We start from the raw sequence: 23,417 nt of genomic DNA on the forward strand, positions 1-23,417 counted from the left end.
ATTTTGTTTCGAAAGTATGCTCTCAACCTTAGTATTTGAAAATAACATCTCTTTCTTTGTGTTGTTTCCACTACATATATTTCAGAAAGGCAATGGCTTTATTTTTCAATATGTTGAATTATAGGTTTATGTCTCTGTTATTGATCCATATTCACATTTGTCTGTAATTAAAACCTGGCCATTTAAACATGTATTTTCTACTTGTTAAAATATCAGAAATCGTTTGTCACTTTATCATCCTGCTATTGCCAGAGTAAACACAACTATCTCTCATTCTCCAGAGATCCAGATCTTTACAGTTGGGTTGCTTGTTGAAAGTTTGTGGTCATCTTATCATGTCTACCGTACTCCTACAAATCCAAATTAATACATTCTGTAATATCAGGTTTTCACTTCTGTCACACAGGGAGAAACTCCAGAGGCACTCTTGGGATTTCTGTCATTGCAATGATCAAATTGTATTGAAAGATATCCACTTGGGTTTGGCGAAATCTTTGATGTTGTCTAAAAGAATGTGAGCCAGATGTAATTTCTGTCTTAAAAGATGTAATCATCAAAACCAGTATCAGTGCTGACAAACACCAATCAGATGTGTACATCCTTGTTGACATCTGAACAATCAAGTAAAAATCAAGGTAGTGTTAGAAACTTAAGCTTACAAATACCTACATTATTCATGTGTGTAACATATATTAATCTTCAGATATATCTGAGATGTTGCAGAGCAGAGTTACCTATACTTACTTTTTTTTAGTAGAGTGTCTTGTTGCTTCCTAACCCTAACCCTAACCCTAACCCTAACCCTAACCCTAACCCTAACCCACCCGCTTCATGATTCTTATCTGATGGCGCTTGGGATTGTCTGTGTTGTCTCAGGTTCCCCTGGTGATACTGATGTGCGGACAGGCTTGAGAATTATTGTGTTATTTGACATTACTGGGAAATCAATATTTCACGGAAACAGATATTTAAACATGACTTTAAAGACCCTTAAGCACCACTTAAACAAAATTAACACAAGTTGGTAGCTACTTTTCTAAAATACTTTTTATGCCCCTCTGCCTTTTTAAATTGTATGCCGCACACAGTTTAACTTTCTTTGGTGATTAGAGACTGTCATGCCCATTTTAATGAACATCAGTTATTGTGCAGAGATACCTTTTGGGGCTGTTGAAATACGTAGCACTGTTTACCTGTACACAATTTGACCCATATTGGAATGCTATTTGAGCTGGGTTCATTTCTGATGTCTTTCTTACTTCAGTCTGTTAGGCTTTTACATCCTGCTACTGAGTGTATATCTGATTCAAGCAACCCTCACTTCTTTCTGATATACTTATAATAAGGTAAAGGTGCTAGCCTCTAGAACCAGAAGATCAAGATTGTTAGAATTGTGTCTAAAATAAAATTTGGGGAAGGTGGCTATTCTCTCATGGAACAGTGAACATGGAGATGAAATTCTTAATGTCTGAATTAGCTGTTGGTAAGCCTGTGGACTGCCTTGGCACTGAAGGGGTTTCTGTTATGTATAGAAAACACATCACTTAGCATCTCTGAAATTTCTAACTTAACATATGGGGTCACATCTGTTAAAGGATTATTACTCTAGAACGGGAGTGATGTATAATTTATTAAAATAACCCTATGGGGAGACAGCAGACTACATTTAATAAACCGGAATACTTGCTGGATCCATTGACTGCTCCCAGCTGAATCCCACATTATTTCAACACAGGGGGCAGAGGAAAACGATTGCCCTTTATATAACGTTTACTGTGTTGTATTAGTTAGTGTCTCTCAGCAGAAAAACATTTATGTTAACTGTGTGGTTTAAGCTTTGAATATTGAGCTCCTGCTGGCATGTACTTGATATTTGACTCAGGAGAACAAAAGTCCGTTACTCCTTAGCTGTAGGAGGAAAGGAAGGGTCCGCCTTTCTTCTTCCCTCCAGTCATCAGTAAAGGCTGGCAAGTAAGACGGTCTCCCCTGAGTTGTCAAGATTTACCTCTTCTCCCCTTACTATATACCTGCAAGGTGGATATATCACATTAGAGGAAGTGGGCTCAGAAGGGGCTCTTTTTGGATCAAATACATTAATTTTCCTTTTTCACAGTGATAACAAAGACTCCCGCCAGAAGCACTTCTGTGGCTGTCTGCCGATTGGGTTTCCCAACAGCCAATAACATGATCCACTATCGATATGAAAGCAGATTTATTTCAGACCCTCGTGTGAAGCATAGCAATAGAATACCTTGCACAATTCCCACTTGTCAATGGAAGAGAAAAGAACTGAGAGCTCCCACCAACATCCCTGCCTGTGCCTTGGAGGAGCATTGGTAGATCTGGGCTTGCTTTCCCTGTACCCAGCAGGAGGAGTTTCATCAAAAACCCTAGTACTAGATTCTTGAAGTCTTGAATATTTCACTCTGTTGTTTCCTTCTTTTTTGTTATTTGCCTTAATTTATAGATTTCCTCACTGCCAGACAAATTTAGCATGGAGGTTCTTTTTCTTCCACTGAAATCTATCACTGATTTTAAAAAGAAAAGCAAAATTAACTTCCAGTTGTAACATAGGAAGACTAAAATATGTAGTAGGGTCTGTCGTGGTTTAACTGCTATTTAACATGAATAATATTGAAATTAGCATTACATGATTATTTCAAAGGTTCAGGCTGTATCTCAGATATAGAGCACGTTTTTCTTCAATGACTTATTTTGGTCTTACTCTTCCTTCCTTTAAATCATTTTGCTCTTTAGATTATTTTTTATCCAGTTCCACCTTTGGATACCTATAACAAAAAGCAACCCTTCATGTTTTATGTGGTCCTGCTTGAAAACACCGTAGGGTTTAGGGAGCAAAGGGAGTACAATGGGGCCCCATAGCTCCTTAGTCCTTTGTTGACCCAGGAAATACAAACGGGTTGTAGGAATGGTTTGGCAAAGTTATTAGTTGTCCAAAATCTCTGCCAGAGAAATGTTTGACTGTAGAGCAAATCTGGTATCTTAAAAAAATTAGTTCCTCAAACGTTTACTAATAAGGTAGGTCATACATATCTCCCATTTAATTAAAGAGCAGAATTTTAAAGGAAATGAAAATAAGGTATTATAGATGGAAGTCATGATTAATATTTATATGATATTTTATGTTTATGTTCCTTTATGGTTGGTAGGTAGGGGTCAGACGTTATTCCTGTTTCATGGAAATGAGACTAAGCAAGTCACCTAAGAAAGGCAGAAGTGAGGCTCACACCCTGGCCTCCAGACTCCATACCCTGTGACCTTCCTGCTAAGCCAGGTGTCTCTGTGTAATGTGTACACGCTGGGTCTTTGAGACACAGAATGAAGGGAAATCACTGTGATTATTTAACTGCCTTTATCCTCTGAGACAAGTAGTACAAAGTTCATCTACTTCCTTACACAACATAATACTTATACTGATCCTTAATTCCACGCTGTCATCACTCTCCAAACATGCAGGAATACCCTGGTGTCTGAACTTTTGGGCCAGATGCCGGGTATACAACAAAATGTTGTCAAAAGCATAGACACTGGAGTCAAGACAACCCCCAGCTCCAGGCTTGGCTCCTACTGTTGACAATTTGTGCAGCCTGGGTGAGTTGCACATGTCTAGCAGGGTAAGTGATCAATGAATGTCAACTATTATTATCAGCAAATAATTTGACAAGGCACTAAGCAAGACTCAGAACATAAAAAGCAAGCTGCTTAGTGTAGTTTTTATGTTCTACTAAAATCAGCTGAACTTTGCAGTCCAAGAACTTACTGGTTAGTTGTGTCTAATATTCTGCCACTGTGTTCTAAATTCTAAATATATGGAAAAACTAGAATGGAATAAGAAATATCGGTGTTCTCTATAAAATCTTTAGTGGGGATTGTCTTGCACTTACCTTGTGTCTTTCTCTTACCTTCCTCCTCCCTCCCCTCTTTTGTTGTCTGTTGACACTTTTTGGACTAGACCTTCTTTATAAAGCATGCTATTCTCATTCTCAATTCATTCTCTATCTTGGATGTTTACAATTTTCCGATTGTTTTTTAAATAACTGATACACCTAAGTTACAAATTGACATGGATATCCCCTTCTGGAATATCTTTTTTTTTAATTGAGTTATAATCAACATATTACTTTCAGGTGTACAACATAGTGATTTGATATTTTTTATACATTATGAAATGATCACCACAATAAGTTCAGTTACCATCTGTCACCATACAAAGTTGTTGCAATATTATTGACTATATTCCCTATGTGACATTCCATCCCTGTTACTTATTTATTTTACAGGTGGAAGTTTGTCCTCTTAATCCTCTTCCCCTTTTTCATCCACCCCCTAACTCCCTCCCCTCTGGCGACCACCGTTTGTTCTCTGTATCTGTGAGTCTGTTTCTGTCTTATTTTGTTTGTTCGTTTGTTTTGTTTTTCAGATCCACATATAAGTGAAATCACACAGTATTTGCCCTTCTGTGTCTGACTTATTTCACTTAGCATAACACCCTCTAGGTCCATCCATGTTGTAGCACATGGCAAGATTTCATGGAATATTCTGATTCATTCGTGCTTGCATGTATTTATGTACATTCAGAAACATTTATTGAAGACTTTTCATGGCACAGACCATGTGCTGTGCTGGAAATAAATTATGAGGAAGACACAGTTCTTTCCTCACAAAAATTAACAATCCAGCAGTATGGGGGGTGGCGTGGGGAAGAGAGTGTACATCATATATAACCACATGGCCAACTTAAACACGGCCTGAAACTTTGCTATTTCTAGAAACAAAGTGTTGTATGAGCACAGAGGAGAAAGTTTTGTTGTTGTTTTTTCACGAGGATGTCTTTAGATGACTTGCTAGAGGAAATAGCATTTAAACTAGACCTTGAAGGTTGAAAGAGAGTATTCTTTGGTAGAAATAGAGGGAAGGGTTTTCCAAGCTCCCACACCCAACCACCACCAAAAAAAAAAACACCATGAGAAAAAATCACAGAAGTGTCACAAGTTCATGCGAAATTTGAGAGTCTGTGTAAAGGAAATGTAACCGCTTTGCAGGTAAGTAACAGGAGGTGAAGATAGAGTGGCTAGGAGACAGTTTGTCAAAGGCAGTAAAGCTGCTTCCAGGAAACAACTATGAAAGGCTTACTTCAAGATGTATGTATTTTTCTTGACTAAATACAACGTTTCAGATAGGTTTTGAGTTGGTGGGAGAAGTTCTCATTTTCTCTCTCTCTTCCTCCCAGTAAAGTTAATTTAAGGTCCTTAATCAGCTTACAGTGTTGTATCAAAAGCAGATGGCAGCCCCGGGCAGAGCGGCTGGTTTGTCCCTCAGCGTGGGAATCTTGAATCCCGCCTCTGGCTGGGGTGCGGGGCTACAGCTGTCCACTCTTGGTCTTGCATGTTTTCAAAAGCCCCATTCTTGCTGTGCCACCTCTTACAGTTGGGTTGTACATCCTCTCTCTACCAAACTAAAACTCCCTGAATGTGCATTTCAGGCCTCTTCTGGCTCTTAAAGCAGGTTCAGTGTCACTAAGGCCACGTACCCATATGTGGGGAGAAAGCAAGTCAGTGGCCGGGGTCCCTGAGCAATACCTCCACCACTGTGAGCTTTCCAAAATTCTGGAAAGCCCGGATTCCCATAATAAGAATATATATATTGCACCAAACCATTGTATCCAAGCAGGAGGAGATTTTTAGAAAAATAAAGAAAAATAACTAATGGTGAAAAATACAATGTCCCAAACTTGGGATTGATTTACAAAATAAATACTCTTTCCTCTGCTGGGAATGCTGCTTCTATCTGGGTCTATACTTAGGTCCTCGATTTCCCCAGAAAGCTTTCCCTCCCCCTTCCCAAAAAGATTAGCAGCACTCCTGGTCGCCCTTATAATTACCCTCATTCCTCTAAGCATTCATTATCCATTTACAGCTTTCTCCCCAGTGAGACAATAGCCTCCTTGAGGAATGTTCTGTTGAATCCCCAGCACTTAGCACAATCCTTGAAACATGGTGGCTTTTTAGCAAGTAGTTGAATTGAATGAATGAATGAACCAGTGAAAAATGTGGGTCTCAGTCCAAAGCCTGGGGCCCCCTCCACTGCTTAGAGTCACACACAGAAGAGCAGCAATGGTTTCCTATACTTCAAGAGTAGTCAAATTTTTTAAAAAAAAAAAAAATTAAAAGTAGGGTGCTTGGAGGGTGGAATGAATGATAAGAAAGAGACAGGAGCAGAAAAGGTAGCTGGGATATTAAATAAGGAGAGAATTTTTCTTCCTTTTTTCTTATATTTGCAGGGAGGAGCTTCTTAAGCATAGTTGAATTTGAGTAAGTTCAAATTACCTCCTGATAGGTTCATGGTTGGCAGCGGAGAGCTCAAAATCAGATTTAATTTTATTTTTGAAAGAACGATGTTTTTATGCCCAAATGCTTCTCTTACTGATATACCTATCATAAGAGTCTTCATTGATTTTATTTTTTGTTGTTTGTTTTTTTGGCCATGCTGCTCGGCTTGTGGGATCTTAGTTCCCCAACCAGGGATCGAGACCTGGCCCTCTGCAGTGAGAGCTCGGAGTCCTAACCACTGGACCTCCAGGGAATTCCCGAGAGTCTTCATTGAGAATCATGTGACTTGTCTCTTCCTTATAACTTTCTTGTCAAGTCAGGTATTGAGGTGTAATTTACATATGGTAAAATCCACCTTTTGTGGTGTGTAGTTTTGACATATGCGTTGACATCTTGTTACAATTTCTCCACCACAATTAAAATCTAGGACTTTGTATCTCAAAATTCTCTCATGCCCTTTGGAGTCAACCCCTTTTCCCACCTCCAGCCTCTGAAACCACTACTCTGTTTTCTTTCCCAACAGTTTATCCTTTTCTAAAATGCTGTGTAAAGGGAATCATCCAGTTAGTAGCTTTATGAACTTGGCCTCTTCCACCTAACGTGATGCACTTGGGAGGAATCCACATTGTTGCACGTATTCTCATCGTGGCTGAGTAGCATTGCGTTGTACGGCTCTGCCATAAACTGTCTGTCCATCCACCAGGTGATGGACGTTTGGGTTTTGTCTACCTGTGGCTGTTACAGTGCTTCAGTGAATGCGTGCATATGAGTCACTGTGGACATGTGTCATCGTTTCTCTTGGGCAGAGAGCCAAGAGCAGGATTACTGGGACGGCACGCAAAGGAGTTTAGTGTTTATTTTATGTGCTTGGGGATACATGGTGACGGGGTAACATGGACAGATTGTGTTTCAGGAAGATCCTGAGGACAATGTAGAGAGAGAACAGACTGGAAGCAGGGAGACAGGTCCGGAAAGTTGCTTTTCTGTCTACCTTATGGCAGACCTTGCACCTTCCGTCACTTATCATCAGAGCGTGTCAGGGACATAGAGAGATGCAAAGATCCTGTGTCTGTTTTCATTGGTGGTCAGCTTCTCCTCATGTACCATAGTATGAAAACATCTTCTTCCGTTGACCAAGTGGAGAGCAAAGGGAGTCAACATTTAATTTTTATATAATCTACATGTGTATTGTTAGTCTTTTTTCATGCCTTTAATTATTCTTTTATTTCCCTTCTTTTCCATTTCATTTGCTCTTAATGTTTCAACCACGGCAAGGGAAGTCAGGATTTGAAATGCAACGGGTCACTTTTTTTTCTTTCTTTGTGGTTTTGGAAAAGGACAAAATACTTGTAATGGCAGTGACCAAAAAGAAAAGTTCAAAGTTTTATAAAACATAAACATCTGGTTCCTAAACCACTTCTAAAAATCCAAATTCAACAAAATTAACAACCCATGACAATACTCCTCGGTCTACTTTGAAGGATTATTAACGTGATTTAAATCAACTGAAAATTAAAAGTGCAGGATTTGTTCAGAGAACCATTTGTAGAAGAAGAAACTAAGGCCCAAAGAGCCTGAGAGAGTTTGCTCCATCCTGTCACAAGCCCTGAGACCCCACTCCTGGTTCTGCAATAAGACCACATGTTTCCCCAGAACAAGAAGGAACAGATCTGTGTTTTTTCACAGTTGGAAAAATTGCCTTAGGCTTTTTATACACTTAAAAATAGTCATGACAGGAATAAACTTGAATTTCAAAAAGAGGAGCAATATTAACAGCTATTAAATAGGAAGGTTTGTGAAAAGAAATTTTATGGGACAAAGTAATTTCTCTTGGTAATGAGTGCTTCGAGATTTTTAATATTCTATTTTTCGTGATGATACTGAAATGTGTTGGCACTGAGTACAGTGTGGCTATTTAACAAACATATTTTAATGTTACCTATGTATTTTGGATGTCCTAAGCTGCCAATAGCTTTTTTTTTCCCCCTGTAAATAAACCTCACGTTAACTTTGACGGTGGAACAGGGGAGATGCGCTTGGGAAAAGTCCTGATGCCAGCAGTAACCCTCTGCTCAGGTGCTCGCCAGGCTTTCCTGGTCCTGCTGTTGTCCTGCTGACAGACACTTCTGCAAAACCAAAGCGAGCAATTGCGAGACATAACTCAGTGCTGGGTGACACGACACTAACTTCCACCATTTATAAATCCCCATCTCAGTCAAATGTCGGTTCATTTCCCGTGTCCTCAGCACGTAAGCTAACACGTCATGGCATGCCGTTGCATGTGCCCACTAGTCACTATTTTTTCAGTCTCTGCTTTAGACATATTTTTCAACAATAGGGGGTCTTGGGTCTTGGGGGGAGGAGAAGAGAAAAATGGAATAAATAAAAGAGAATACCAATTTTTAAAAATTTATAAGGAATGATATATGTACCACATCTTCTTTATCATTCCTCTGTCAATGGACATTTAGGTTGCTTCCATGTCCTGGCTGTTGTAAATAGTGCTGCAATGAACATTGGGGTGCATGTATCTTTTCGAATTATGGTTTTCTCCAGGTATATGCCTAGGAGTTATATACGATGGAATATTACTCAGCCATAAAAAAGAACAAAATAATTCCATTTGCAGCAAATGGATGGAACTAGAGATTGTCATACTGAGTGAAGCAAGTCAGACGCAGAAAGACAAATGTCATATGGTATCACTTATATGTGGAATCTAAAACTAGGGTACAAATGAACTTATTTACAAAACAGAAGTAGAGTCACAGATGTAGAAAACAAACTTATGGTTACCAAGGGGGGAGGGGTGAAGGGATAAATTGGGAGATTGGGATTGACACATACACACTGCTATATATAAAATAGATATCTAATAAGAACCTACTGTTTGGCACAGGGAACTCTACTCAATACTCTGTAATGGCCTATGTGGGAAAAGAATCTAAAAAAAGAGTGGAGATATGTATCACCAATTCACTTTGCTGTACACCTGAAACTAACACAACATTGTAAATCAACTCTACTCCCATAAACATTGAAACTATATTATATACAAGGAATGAAATGAAAAAAGTGATCAAAGTGTCAGCTTTATTACTGATAAAAGTCAAATTGAAGAATGGGACTTAAATGAGCAGGAATAATAGGTTTCATAATCTTGAACCTGAGAATTGGACATACCCGCCCACTCCAGGCTGTGGAGAGCAGCCCTAGTTCCGCCATGTGGGTGGGGACCCCTCCCTGCAGGATGTGGCACCCGCTCAGCGCATGAGTGATACACGTCCTGGAGGAAGGGAAGGGGTGGGACTGAGCTACACAAGCTTGTTGCTTCCCCCTAACTCAGTGATCAGATAAGTCACACCACCTCCCCTGTGGGGAGAGGCAGGAGGCTAAGATACTTAGGAAACTTCCCTGTTTTTGGAAACCATTCAGGTGGGAAATGTAGATGGGAGAGGGGAGGTGTCAGAGGACGGACGGAACAAAAAGTGCCCACTGAACTGAGAAGGCATCTTGAGACCGAACAACGAGGCAGGAAGCCCCGTGTAATCAGTGGATCAACTTATTACAGGGTAACTTACTCACAGGGTGGGATTGGGCAGAAAATGATCTGGAAGCATTCGCAGAGGCTATGGCCACTGGGACAATTTGATAGTTAACCTGGGGTATGGGGTGCTTGGAAATACGGCGTGTATTCCTAAGTCAAGATTTATGAGTGGGTAACTAGTCTTGTGGGCGCCCGGAATACGCCAGCAAAGGTCTCCATCATTGTTTGGAGACTAACAGAGCATAGAGGCCACCTGGTCCTAATGATGATGAAACAATATCTCTTAACTCTAAAGCCCCTGACAACAGAGAAGTGATTCACTGCACAGTACAGTCCTGGGTAGTGTCAATGGAAGGACAGGAGGAACTGTCAGGCCCATGATGGCATCAGCCGTGCTAACAGCCATAGGGGAGGTGTCAAGGGACTGACCCCTTGGAAACCTCAGTGGCCACATCTGTGAAGTTAAGTTCCCCATGTCCAAGAGGTTGAGAGAATAAAAGGAGATATGGCCTGGAGACCGGCACACTGAGTGCTAAAAAAAATAGTAGCGATTACTTTCAGTCTTCAGATAATTCCTCATGTTCCTTCTTCTTTACTCTGGTCACAGACTGACCAGGTTTGTTATTTGGAAACAGATGAATACAGCGCCATCCTCTGAAATAGGGCAAATCCGAGACAGAACAGATTTGTGAGCAGTAGCAAATTTCACTTTGGATCTGAGCTTGAAGCCTCTGTGTAGGCACTTGGATTTATGATTTTTGTATTTCAGGAGAAAAGTAACTAGTTAACATGGAGCTCAGTTTGGAAATTAAACCGTGGAAGCCCTTTAGAGGCTGAAGACTGACCCTGATGAGCGCAGCATGCTGGGGGGACAGGAGGAAAACCAGGAGAGCGGGCAACACAGAAGTCAAGGCGAGGGACCCTTTCAGGAAGGAGGGAGGAGTCCGCCGTGTCCGGTGCTGCAGGGGGGCCAGGTTGGATGGGAGAAAAAGGAACAGGGGGACTTGCAGAGATGGCCACACGCATTATTAGCTCTCAGATACAGAGCACTTACTGTATGTTGATCACTGTGCTAGTTGCCCACGTGCAATATTATTTAATTCTCAAGAACGCTACCCCATGTTATAGATTAGGGAAGTGAGAGTCGGAAAAGTCTACCACCAGCTTGACTTAGGTCACAGATCTGGGACAGGACAGAGCTGGGACTCAGGCCCCTACCATCTGACTCTTAACCACTGAGGCGCCTTCCTTGTGGACGACTCCCTTTTGCCTCCGTGGTGGGTGAGGACAAAGCACTGTGGTGGGAAGGGAGCCACGAAGGAGGGGAGGGGGGAGAGGATGGCGAGTGGGGGTGGGGAGGCTGAGGTTCGTCCTGGTTGGTTGGTTTGCTGGCTTTAGGATGGTAGAGACTTCAGCGCTATGAAACGTGGACAGGGGCTCAGAGGAAAGCCAGAGTGAGGAGGCCTACGGAGGCAGCAGAGTGCGGGCCTGTGGGGCAGGGCGGGGAGTGACCTTAGGAGGGAGAACCCCTCCTCCTGCACCTGGGGACAGAGCACAAGGAACTGAATGTGTTGGTTTAATGTCAGAGCATTAAGGAAGTTCTCCTCTGACTGTTCTCATTTCTCTCTACCTGGAACATCCGGCTTACCCTTCAGGGTCACACCTGGTCATGCTCTGAGCCCGGAGACAGGATTATCTGCTCTGGGTCCACCCCGAAGACCCCAACCCTCCCCTGCTGGTCATGACTTCAGGCTGAGTCAGCAGGAGGAAATTCAGGTTGCGTCAAAGACATGGTGCCACTCTGCAGGGACTTACGGTTTGAAAAGGGACCAAGATAAGTACATAAAAGTCCCATATATTAGGGGGAAGAACCACAGAAAAAAAAAGAAGTCATATACGTGGTGCTGAGGATTTCAGTCGTGTGATAGAGAGAGAAAACAGAGCACTTCTGTGAGTGATGTGTGGAGTGGGTGTGGTTTTCAGCTGGTTGTTGAAGGAGGGGCATATTTTCAGCTGACAAGGAATAAGCCATTTTACTTGGAGAAAGTAGCCTCAGAAATGGCAGGAAGCTTATTTGGGGAGCGAGGGGTGGTCCCGTCTGGCTAAAGTATGGAATATGCTGGAATTTAGGTCCAGGATGCAATGGAAGGGTCTTGAGTCCTAGACTAAGAAATCCTGCTCCCTTGAGAGTAATTTACTTTTATCTGATCGGGAAGCACTGTGGGTGTGTTCAGAGACAGTTGTAAGCAGCCTTTTGGGCTTAGCCAAGGAGTTGATCCTAAGAGTTTAGAAATCATACCTACCATTTTCATTCCAGAAATTAGGTCACTATCCTGAGAGTTTCAGGATACCAGAATGCACCCAGTCTCCCAAGAACACCTTCGAGCATCTGAGAAAAAGGGCCCTGACCGTCTCCCTGTGGTTTGGCAGTTACGGACTGGGTCATCCTGGGGGTTGGGAGAGCCGTGTGGGGAGCTGAGCCAGGACTGTGATTGGTTCTCCAGTTACAGGCTCAGGACCAATGCTAGGTTTCTTACTACTTTCGTAAATCACTGTTCTCAAGAACTATTTCTAGACAAAAACATAAAATAAAAATTTAAAACCTCTTTTTCTCTTTCAGTGAAGAAAAAGAAGCCTAAACTATTAAATAAATTTGATAAGACTATTAAAGCTGAACTCGATGCTGCAGAGAAACTCCGTAAACGGGTAGGTGGTTGTTTTGCTTTTTGCAGGAACATGCGATGGTTTCTTTGTTAAATAAACTCAGCCATTACTCTTGATTTGTTTTTAAAAAAAAAAACTGTAAGAGAAACAACCTTTGAATAGAGTGGATTTTCCCCAGGCACGTCAGCATTCCATGTGAAGTGAATCAAATGAAAAGAAAAAACGGCAGCTGTAATGGCCACAGAGAAATAGAACTTTACCGTCAGGCCAGCCGACTTGGGTGTCAGCCCCTCCCATCACTGTCTACTTTGGTGGCTTTGGGCAGCTCACTTAGTCATTCTGAGCCTCCGTTTCCTTATTTTTAAAAATGAGACTAATACGTGCTCTTCCTACTTCCTACTTGGTCTTTTCCAATGAGATAAGAGATTAAAAAAGAAGCATCAGTACTGTCAAGTACCATACAAGTAGGAGTTTTCATTTTAAAGCAACGCGATGCAAAAAGAAAACATAGGTTAGTCCAATGCTCTTAGGATAGTTACTGTTAAGGTGAAATGATATTAGATTTAAGATTCTTCTCACTTGGGGTTAACCTCACGCACCTCCAGTTTCCAGGGTGACTGAAGTTTTGCCTTGTCATCAGTTAATTTGAAATATTATTTACGTGTGTTTCTGGATATTACAGTTTTTAGAAAGTCAGTTAACCCTAGATTGAAGTTATCTGTTCTCTTAACTCCATCATACTCATGTCATGATTGGGCCAAATATTTATTATAACGTATCTAATGACACCTTCGCTGAATCATCTGCAGGCACACCTCATTTTATTGTGCTTCACTTTATCGTGCTTCACGGATATTGAGGTCTTTACAAATGGAGGGTTTGTGGCAGCCCTGTATCAAGCAAGTCTACCGGTGCCATTTTTCCAACAGCATTTGCGCGCTTCGGGTCTCCCTGTCACATTTTGGTAATTCTCGAAATAATTTCAAGCCCTCCACCGGCAAAAAGATTAGGACTCGCTGAAGGCTCAGATGATGATTAGCATTTTTTAGCAATAAAGTATTTTTCAATAAGGTATGTGCATTGGTTTTCTAAACATAATGCTATTGCACACTTAATAGACTACAATATAATGTAAACATAACTTTTATATGCACTGAAAACCAAAACATTCATGCGACTCACTCTGTTGTGGTATTCGCTTTATCGTGGTGGTCTGGACCCAAACTTGCAAGATCTCTGAGGTCTGCCTGTAGTTGTTTCTCATGAAAATTTCTTTCTCTACTCTGTACTTGAATTTATACTTGCATTTTAAACTAATACTCATTAGTTTTCCTGTAATGTGGCTTTTAATCAGTAGACGTTAGCTGAAAAAAAAAAAAAGGAATAAGGGGAGTGTCATAGGTAAGCGACAACAATAAAAACACCCGAGTTAGGCACTGAAGTGGGACGAGAATGTGCTTCCCCCCATATTTACTAGAAAAGTCCCAACAAGCATGGCGACGTCTGTAACTAGCATTAGGCACGGTTCCCAAACCAAAGCCTGGCTCACCCTGGTCAGCAGCTGATACAAAGGTAGTAACTCCAAAGAATATTGCAGCGAAGTCTTTGTTCACTAAATTAACATCGAATGATTTCTGTGTCTGTCTTGTTTGACTTTATAAAATGCAGCCACTACTCTTCGATGAAAATTTGCATTTCTTAATAGAAACGAAGCAGGAATCTTCTTTTTCTATCACCTTGTTTGGCATTCTCCACTTTCTCTGTGCTACATGCCCTTGATGAAAATGGATGCCTATTTCACAGGTGACTTTAGGGATAAAGAACAAACGAACAGCTTTAGAGAAGGATTTGTATGTAATTATAATGAAGAGTAGAGAAGGGCTCAGTTATCAAGGGGCAGATAAGTCAGTGAAGCATAAACATGCTGGAACAATCCATGGGGTATTCTCCAGTTCTCGCTTATCTGGAGAAATTTTGATGCTTCCTTCAAGGAGCACTGTGGGTCTTAACAGGGTAGATAAAGGAGGAAGAAGGGCCCACAGAGGCAATGCTTGCTTCTGAAACAGCAGGGAGCCATGTTATTGACTGAGTCATCAGCGTAATTAAATTTTTTAGGGTTGTTTTTATAGCTGGTAGTTTCAAATAATGCAGCCGACTATACTGGGATTGCTACGGCCATAAGGCAGCAATGGTCAGAGGAGGCCTGGTCTCAGGCCACACCCATGTTTCAGAAACTGTGTGACATGAAAGTACGAGGTCACTTTAGTTTTCCTGCATAAATGCATGGATCATATTTTAATCATCAATTTTTTTTTTATTATTTTTTGCGATACATGGGCCTCTCCCGTTGCGGAGCACAGGCTCCGGACACGCAGGCCCAGAGGCCATGGCTCACGGGCCCAGCCGCTCCGCAGCATGTGGGATCTTCCCAGACCGGGGCACGAACCCGTGTCCCCTGCATCAGCAGACGGACTCTCTACCACTGCGCCACCAGGGAAGCCCAATCATCAATTTTTTAAAATAATACTTATTGCTTAAAACTCCTCCTTATGCCCCAGAAGAAGGATTTGAAATGATACACTGAAATATTTGTTCATTTGTTGGAATTAGTTTTTATTATTGTATTATAAGTGGAGAAAAAGAGAGAAAGAAGGGAAAACTTTATAAAGTCGGAGTAGGTGCGACACACGAAAGTTCACACCACAGGCTTTAAACGGGGCTGGGAAAGAAGTAAACTGCGGGCAGAGCAAGGAAGGGGTGTAGATCACACTGTCAGACGGATAGTAGTCCTCAGAATAGCTGTTCTGCACCAAGTCCAGAGAGGAACCTTATGCCATAGATCTTCATAAAGGGCCTAGTGATGGATGGCACGGTCTCCTCCCTAATGTCTCGCCCGCGGGTTCTACGTGACCTCCATGGGGTGTGTCTTAATGTCCTTCAGCGCACCCGCTGACCTCATGCCAGAACAGGGGCCGGGGGTGGGGGGGGTGAGGCAAGTACATGTCTCTCCAGTGAACTGTCTTGGTCCTAGGATAAAATGTAAGCTGTGTTGAAGAACAGATGATTTTCAGGCAGTTCTTCTGAGCCCTCTATCCTGGGTTGAGTTTTTTAAGAAGAATTGTGTAATAGTATCTGGAGCTATATTCTCCAGCAAGAACCTGGGGAAAGGAAAGTTTTTTCAGACTAAAAGCAAACACATTAACTTTGCCAGACAGCTGAGGTGAGGGCAGGACTGATGGTCCCTTAGGAAAGGCATAGCGCATGTGTGTTAAGGGATCCAAAGGGTGCCTAGGACAGAGACAATGTATTCCATTATTTTTATAACCTTGATGGCCAACTAAGGGAGTGTTAAGCTGGAAAAAATACTTTCGCAGAGTTGTTATGAATATTGTTAATCCTATGGTTTAAATCTGGAAATGGTGCATTTAGCATGATTTTCACAAAAATAGCCTCAATATTTGCGATTTAAGTTGTGTAAGTCATGTGATAGGCGAAAAGTAATCCGTCCAAAGATATTCTGTGTCCTAATCCCTGGAACCTGTACATGTTACCGTGTTTGGAGAAAGGGTCTTTGCAGATATGATTAAGTTAAGGGTCTTGAGATGGGGGATTATCCTGGGTTATCCAGTTGGGCCCAAAATTCAATCACATGTTTCCATATAAGAGAGAGGCAGAGGGAAATCTGATACAGACGAAACAGGAGAAGGCAACGTGAAGACAAAGTGGAGATCGGGGTGATGTCAGGAAATGCTGTCGCAGATTCTCCCCTAGAGCCTCTGGAGAAAGAACGGCCCTGCCCACATCTCGATTTCAGCCCCAGTGAAACTGATTTTGGACTCCTGCTCTCCGGAACCATGTGCGAATGAATTTCTGTTCTCTTAAGCCACAGAGTTCGTGGTCATTTGTTACAGCAGCCTCAGGAAACTCATACAGGTTAGTTAGAAGAAAGTCACACGGAGAAGGATATTTAACTTGAATTCTTCATCCCTTACAATCAATCATGGAAGAAATAAAACGGTGGTTTTAGAAACTGTTATCCAAAATATACAAAAAACTCATAAAATTCAGTGATAAGAAAAACAACCCAATTTAAAAATGGGCCAAAGACCTTAAAGGACAGCTCACCCAAGAAGATATTCAGGTGACAGATAAGCATATGAAAAGATGCTCCACCTCCTATGTTATGAAATGCAATTTAAAACAAAATGGATATCACCACACACCTATCAGAAAGCCCAGAATCTGGAACACTGACGCCACCACATGCTGGTGAGCGTGTGGCGCTTCGGAATCTCTCACTCACCGCTGGTGGGAGGCACGGTAGTACAGCCGCTTCGGAAGACAGTTCGGTGGGTTTCTTACAAAACTAAGCATGCTCGTAGCATACAGTCTAGAAACCTTGCTCCTTGGTATTTATCCAAAGGAGTTGAAAACTTACGTTCTCACAAAAACCTGCACACGGATATTCATAGCAGCTTTCATAATTGCCAAAACCTGAAAGCAACCAAGATGTCCTTCAGTAAATGAATGGATGGATAAACCGGGGTACATCTAGACAATGAAATCTGATTCAGCACCGAACAGAAATGATCTCTCAAGCCATGAAAAGATAGGGAGGAAGCTTAAATTCATATTACTAAGTGAAAGAAGCCAATCTGAATAGGCTACCTACTGTATGATTCCAACTATATGACTGTCTGGAAAATGCAAAACTATGGAGACAGTGGATACGTGTCATTATACATTTGTCCAAACCCACAGAAAGTACAACACCAAGAGTGAACCCTAACGTAAACTAGGGGCTTTGGGTGATTTCAGCGTGGCATTGTAGGTTCATCAGTCGTAACAAATGTACCACTGTGCTGAGCGATGTTGATTATGGGGGGAGGCCGTGCACCTGTAGGGGTAGGAGGTATGTGAGAAATCTCTATACTTTCCTCTCGATTTTGCTGCAAACCTAAAACTGCTCTCAAAAAATAAAGCCTTTAAAAGGGTTAATATCGTGAGAGACACAGCATATTTTAAATAGCGACACAACGATTTCTGACAACAAATATAACTTAGAGAATATGTTCCTGACTTGATTTATCTCAGCCTTCAAGTCCTCATTCTCTTTGCATTAACCTGTCCATCAGATGAGAGACTTACCTGGGGCATGCTTTATTGTCTCATGTGGGCTCCCACATCCTCCCCACGCTACGATAGTAATAATCATAATAGCTACCATTTTTCATTGCTTTCCATGCGCTCTGCAGCGGCTATAAGCATTTTATATATGTTATCAGATTTGACCTTCACAGCCGCCCAACAAAGTGATCAGGTACCCTCATTGTACCCGTGTCACAGATGAGGCATATAAGGCAAAGTCGTAAGTAAGTTGCCAGGAGTCACATGCCTCCTAAGTGGTGGAGCCCAGGGTCTAGCCAGTCACTCCGGCTCTGGAACCTGCACTCATGACCACTCCTCTGTGCATATACTGTCTCCCAGACCCTCAGCGCCGCTGATGGGCATGTAACAGGGAATAAGAAACCTCCTTCTTCCATGATTTTAAGGAACTTTAAAATATGGATATTGCCTGGCTCTATTTAGTCAAGTTGTGGAGAAGTAGGTATCAGTAATGATCAGGTAGTGATGTATGGTTTGCTGAGCCCAGCCACGTTTGAGGCGTAAACTCTGTTGCTGTGAAAACTCACTCAGTGAGGGTGACAACGTACAAACCACGGTGAGCTTGCATTTAAGCACGGAATGAATGGGTTTACAGATTGATAGGCAGCTGAAGTGGTGGTAAAGTTCAACTCAGAAAATCCATCTCCATCGCACGGTTCCAATATTCTGACCTGCTGCCTTCCATTAGACACCAGGGGATGTGTGTTCCTCCTTGTGGATGGACTGCGAAGGGGAGAGGGTGCCTCACCCCCATGCCAAGACCCTCAGCAAGCTTACCTGTTACACATCCCCCATTTCCGCTTGCACAGTGGTGGTCAGAGACCTACCGCAGGTGCTTGGACCAGCTTCTTAAGGGCCCGCGTGGGCTTTGGGGGGAGGGGGCGTCACATGACAAGGAAGCAGTGGGGTGCCCCAGCAACCCGGTGAGCCGCATCAACCCTCATGTTCAACGGGTGACAACGTTGGCGGCCAAGTGGCCCTGTCATCCTGCGTGCTTATTCCCTGCCGACAGTGCCCTTCTCATTGCAGACCCCAGGCATTCTAGCTGCTAGCAGTATGCTTCCCCCAACTGAAATCCTAAACTTTTTTAAGAGTGCGTGTGGGAACTGTACATATAGAGACAAAATGCAATTTCTTTGTTTTTCTTTTCTTTTTTTTTTTTTTTTTGCGGTACGGGGGCCTCTCGCTGTTGTGGCCTCTCCCGTTGCGGAGCACATGCTCCGGACGCACAGGCTCAGCGGCCATGGCTCATGGGCCCAGCCGCTCTGCAGCATGTGGGATCTTCCCGGACCGGGGCACGAACCCACGTCCCCTGCATCGGCAGGCGGACTCTCAACCACTGCGCCACCAGGGAAGCCCTGTTTTTCTTTTTTAAATTTTTATTGGAGTAGAGTTGATTTACAATGGTGTGTTAGTTTCAGGTGCACAGCGAAGTGAATCAGCTATACATATACATGTATCCACTCTTTTCTTTTCAGATTCTTTTCCCATGGAGGCTATTACAGAGTATTGAGTAGAGTTCCCTGCGCTATACAGCAGGTTCTTATTAGTTATCTATCTTATATATAGTAGTGTGTGCAATTTCTAGTACATCATCTGCCAGGTGTCTGCCTTTTAAAAAATAAAGTGTATTTATGTTCATTTCTAGTTTTCTGTTTGTCATAATGCAGTTAATTATTTAGAATCTTAGGATAAAATTGTCTTAAACTCAGAAAGGAGTCCAGGAAATTTTGACAAAATTACTTGGTGAATATTAAATGACTATATTGAATAACATTATGCATTTGAATTTATTGTATGTATATAATTGCCTCTTCCTAACAGGGAAAAATTGAGGAAGCAGTGCATGCGTTTGAAGAACTGGTTCAGAAGTACCCTCAGAGTCCAGGAGCGCGATACGGGAAAGCAAAGGTATGCTGAAACCTTGCTACTTAGGACACTGTTTTGATGTCCTTATGCTCTGTATAATTGGATTTTCAAACCCAGCGTTTGCATTTTATTTTTCCTTTCTAACTTGTATAGAGAATCAATTTCTCATGCATATACATAAATTCAAGCAAGAAATACAGTTTTAAATAAGACAATTAATTATTGCTATTTTGTATCATGAATTTAGTAACATTTTTTGCTCCCCCTCCATCTGGCTTCTCTCCGGTTTTGAAAAGAAAATAAAGAATAACACTTTAGTCACTGATTTCCCATCACCCTCATTTTGTTCCATTTAGACCCACCACCTAGTTTTTACTTCAGGCTCCTTAGAGGTTTAAGAACCTCATTTTATCACTAGAGGTTGCAAAGTGTGCTTAGAAAAGACTTTTAAAATATAAAGTGGGATGGACTTTGTTCTCTGTGTAGTGTCTGTCAGCTGACTCATTTCTTACCCCTTACTTTCTCCCCAGCGCCTTCCCCACCTTCTCCTTTCTTTCTTTTTTTTTTAGTTAATTAATTTATTTACTTTTGGCTGCATTGGGTGTTCGTTGGGTTGCGCGGGCTTCTCATTGCAGTGGCTTCTCTTGTTGTGGAGCACGGGCTCTAGGCTCGAGGGCTTTAGTAGTAGTGGCTCTCGGGCTCTAGAGCGCAGGCTCAGTAGTTGTGGTGCACGGGCTTAGTTGCTCCGTGGCATGTGGGATCTTCCCGGACCAGGGCTCGAACCTGTGTCCCCCGCATTAGCAGGCGGATTCTCAACCACTACCTTCTCCTTTCTTATTGGACTTTCTCCATCCTCCAGCTCCTCAATTCATGAAGCTTTTCCACGTCCTTCTGTAGCTGGGAAACCCTCTGTGGGCCACATTCTGTTTTAGGTCCTGGGATTTATCATGAAGAACACTCTCGAGGTCTGTGTCCTTGTGGAGCTTATATTCCAATGGAAGATATTTTAAAAGTTTCTTACTCAAGTTTTTTGTAGTGAAAGGCCGCTCTGCGGTAGGCCTATTGTAGGCATCGCAGGCACAGCCATCAGCAAAGCACATGGTGTTTTCATTGTAATGGAGAAGACAGTGCATGAGACATAGAAGAAAGTCTCTTGCTTGCTACTGGATACTTTGTCAGGAGACAAAAATAAAGAAGAGCACAGCCATAGGATGTGTGAGGGGGGTGAAATTTTGGATAGGGTGGAAGGAAACTATCTCACCGAGGAGGTGATGTTTGAGCAAACCCCTGAAAGTCTTTATAAATAAATATCTATTTAAAGAATATTAGAAGGGTTAAAAACAAATGTATGAGAATATCTTACATGATAATACCTGCTCTAGAGAAAAGAAAGTCATGGAATAAAGAACATGTTATTATGATATTTTGTTTGTAGGTGGTGTGATTGAGAGTGACACAGCAACACTTATGATAATAAGGTGATCAGCAAAGGCCTCCCTAGGGAGGTGACAAGTGGCTGAAACATGTCAAGGTCAAGGAAGGAGCTGTCCAGGCAGAGGGAAGAAGGGGGGCAAAGGCCGTGATGCAGGGAATCAGCCTTGGCTTGACTGGAAGGACAGGAGCAGGGGCGTGCTGAGGGAGGTGACACGGGCAGGCGGGACCAGGGCCCCTCAGGTTGTATTCTCTGTGCACTGGGGGCCCTTGGAGGTTTTGTGCGTGGGTGTGCCCGTCTGGTTCTTTTTTTGTTTGTTTTTGTTTTTTGCGGTACGTGGGCCTCTCACTGTTGTGGCCTCTCCCGTTGCGGAGCACAGGCTCCGGACGCGCAGGCTCAGCGGCCATGGCTCACGGGCCCAGCTGCTCCGCGGCATGTGGGATCTTCTGGGACCGGGGCACGAACCCGTGTCCCCTGCATCGGCAGGCGGACTCTCAAGCACTGCGCCACCAGGGGAGCGCTGGTTGTTTTTTTTAATAACGATCACTTTGGTTGCTTGGTGGAGAATGGATTCTGGTGGCACAAGTAGAAGCCAGAAGAATAGGAGACCATTGCAGGTGCCCTCGAGAAGTGCTGGCTCAGACTGTGGTCGTGACCATGGAGACGGAGCAGTGGACAAGGGCAGAGCTGAGAGGTCTTGATGATGGATTAGATGTAAGGGTCAGAGAGAAGACTGGAGGGTGACTTCAGATTTTCCGCTCCATGCGGCTTGCTGGGTTCCAGACCAAGGATGGAAACCAGGCCCCCTGCAGTGCAAGTGCGGAGTCCTAACCACTGGACTGCCAGGGAATTCCCAACTTCAGGGTTTTTGGTTAAGCCATCTAAGGAAAGGATAGTGCCAGGTGGAGGAACAGGTTTGGGGCGGTGCAGAATCAAGCATTCGCATTTGGTCCTGTGAAGTTTGTGATGCCTATTAGAGACGCAAGTGCACGTGTCAAATAGACGGTCGGAGATATGTCGTCTGGAACTCTGGGTAAAAGCCAGGGCTGATGTACAAATGTCAGGCAGTAAAGCTCCTCCAGCCCTGCCTGGGGGGATGAGACTGTCAGCCCTGCTGGGAAATGGCAGATGCAGAGCTGCAGAAATTTTCCAGACCCAGGAGAAGCTGACAACACCCCTTTGGAGGGGGCAATGCCGTCACTTGTGGGTGACACTCACATGGAAACTAACGCATCTGGAGATAAAACGAGTGTGCTTTGCTCTGAACTAAAGGTGGCAACCACTTGAAATCCAGATGCTTAAATTCTTCCTATCTCCCCCTTAAAAACTTATTAATTAAATTTGTATTAATTCAGTTTTAATAAATTAAATTTGTGAAAATTTAATGCAAAGAAGCTCCTTTTATCCATGGTGCAATACAGACTAGGTTTAGCAGACAGCAACTGTGTCACTTCTATAAATTAATTTGGTCAGTAATCCTCCAAAATTGCTAAATTGTATTGCTATTAAGCAAGAGAGAATATATTTATTACCAAAAGATGGTGCCTACTCAAATAAGTGATGTGCTTTGCCACTAGTCCCGGCAGTCATTTGATTATGGAAAAGCATATTAACTTGAAAGAATAATGATTGGGCCAAATGCTCATCATGGCAAAAATGGTTCATGCTTTAGAATTTTTCTTTGTATGTGATGTTAATTGCAGGTACCAAGGTCTAAATAAATGCATTACTTTTTACACGTGGCACTTGCTATATTTATACCCTTATTTACGGTCAGAATTTGAGATTTATGCCTCAGCAATATTTTTTATCTCTAAACTATTATGCTACAAGGTGTTATCAATATTAATGCAAAATTTAAGCATGGTAAATTAAATTCTAATAGAATAATTTAAAAGAAAGCTTAAATTTGTAGGAGTTTTAAAAATAAAAGTTCAACAGAAGACGGATTTTGTAAGGAGGAGTACGTGATGACTTTTTCGTTCTTTGTTAGCAGATTAAACAATTACTTTGGAACATCCCAACAAATTTTTCAAATTCAGCAACATTAAGTTAAATAGAAACTACAGTATCTGTCATTTCTAAAGTAGCACTGGGGCTTCCCTGGTGGCGCAGTGGTTAAGAATCCGTCTGCCAGTGCAGGGCACACGGGTCGGAGCCCTGGTCCGGGAAGATCCCACAAGCCGTGGAGCAGCTAGGTCTGTGTGCAACAACTACTGAGCCTGCACTCTAGAGCCCGTGAGCCACAACTACTGAAGCCCGCATGCCCTAGAGCCCGTGCTCCGCAACAAGAGAAGCCACTGCAATGAGAAGCCCGCGCACCGCAACGAAGAGTAGCCCCCGCTCGCAGCAAGTAGAGAAAGCCCGCGCGCAGCAACAAAGACCCAAC

At 42.6% G+C, this 23,417-nt stretch overlaps 1 protein-coding gene across 7 annotated transcripts in view; it reads left to right on the forward strand.

Moving 5' to 3' along the window:
- The window catches only part of ASPH (aspartate beta-hydroxylase), a 386,751-nt gene that overhangs the window by 130,365 nt on the left and 232,969 nt on the right, over nt 1-23,417 (forward strand). For all 7 annotated transcript variants that reach the window (XR_003437357.1, XR_003437358.1, XM_027128024.1 and 4 more), the window contains 2 exons: nt 12,518-12,603; nt 19,552-19,638. Coding sequence is in view for 5 of the 7 variants with exons in the window: in XM_027128024.1 (XP_026983825.1) it covers nt 12,518-12,603; nt 19,552-19,638 (173 nt within the window). In the remaining 2 variants the exon portion in view is untranslated. The remainder of the gene's footprint in view (nt 1-12,517; nt 12,604-19,551; nt 19,639-23,417) is intronic.

This window comes from Aethalodelphis obliquidens, unplaced genomic scaffold (assembly GCF_003676395.1).
Source record: "Aethalodelphis obliquidens isolate GAN/ISIS:26980383/991018 unplaced genomic scaffold, ASM367639v1 scaffold33, whole genome shotgun sequence".
NCBI lineage: Eukaryota > Metazoa > Chordata > Mammalia > Artiodactyla > Delphinidae > Aethalodelphis > Aethalodelphis obliquidens.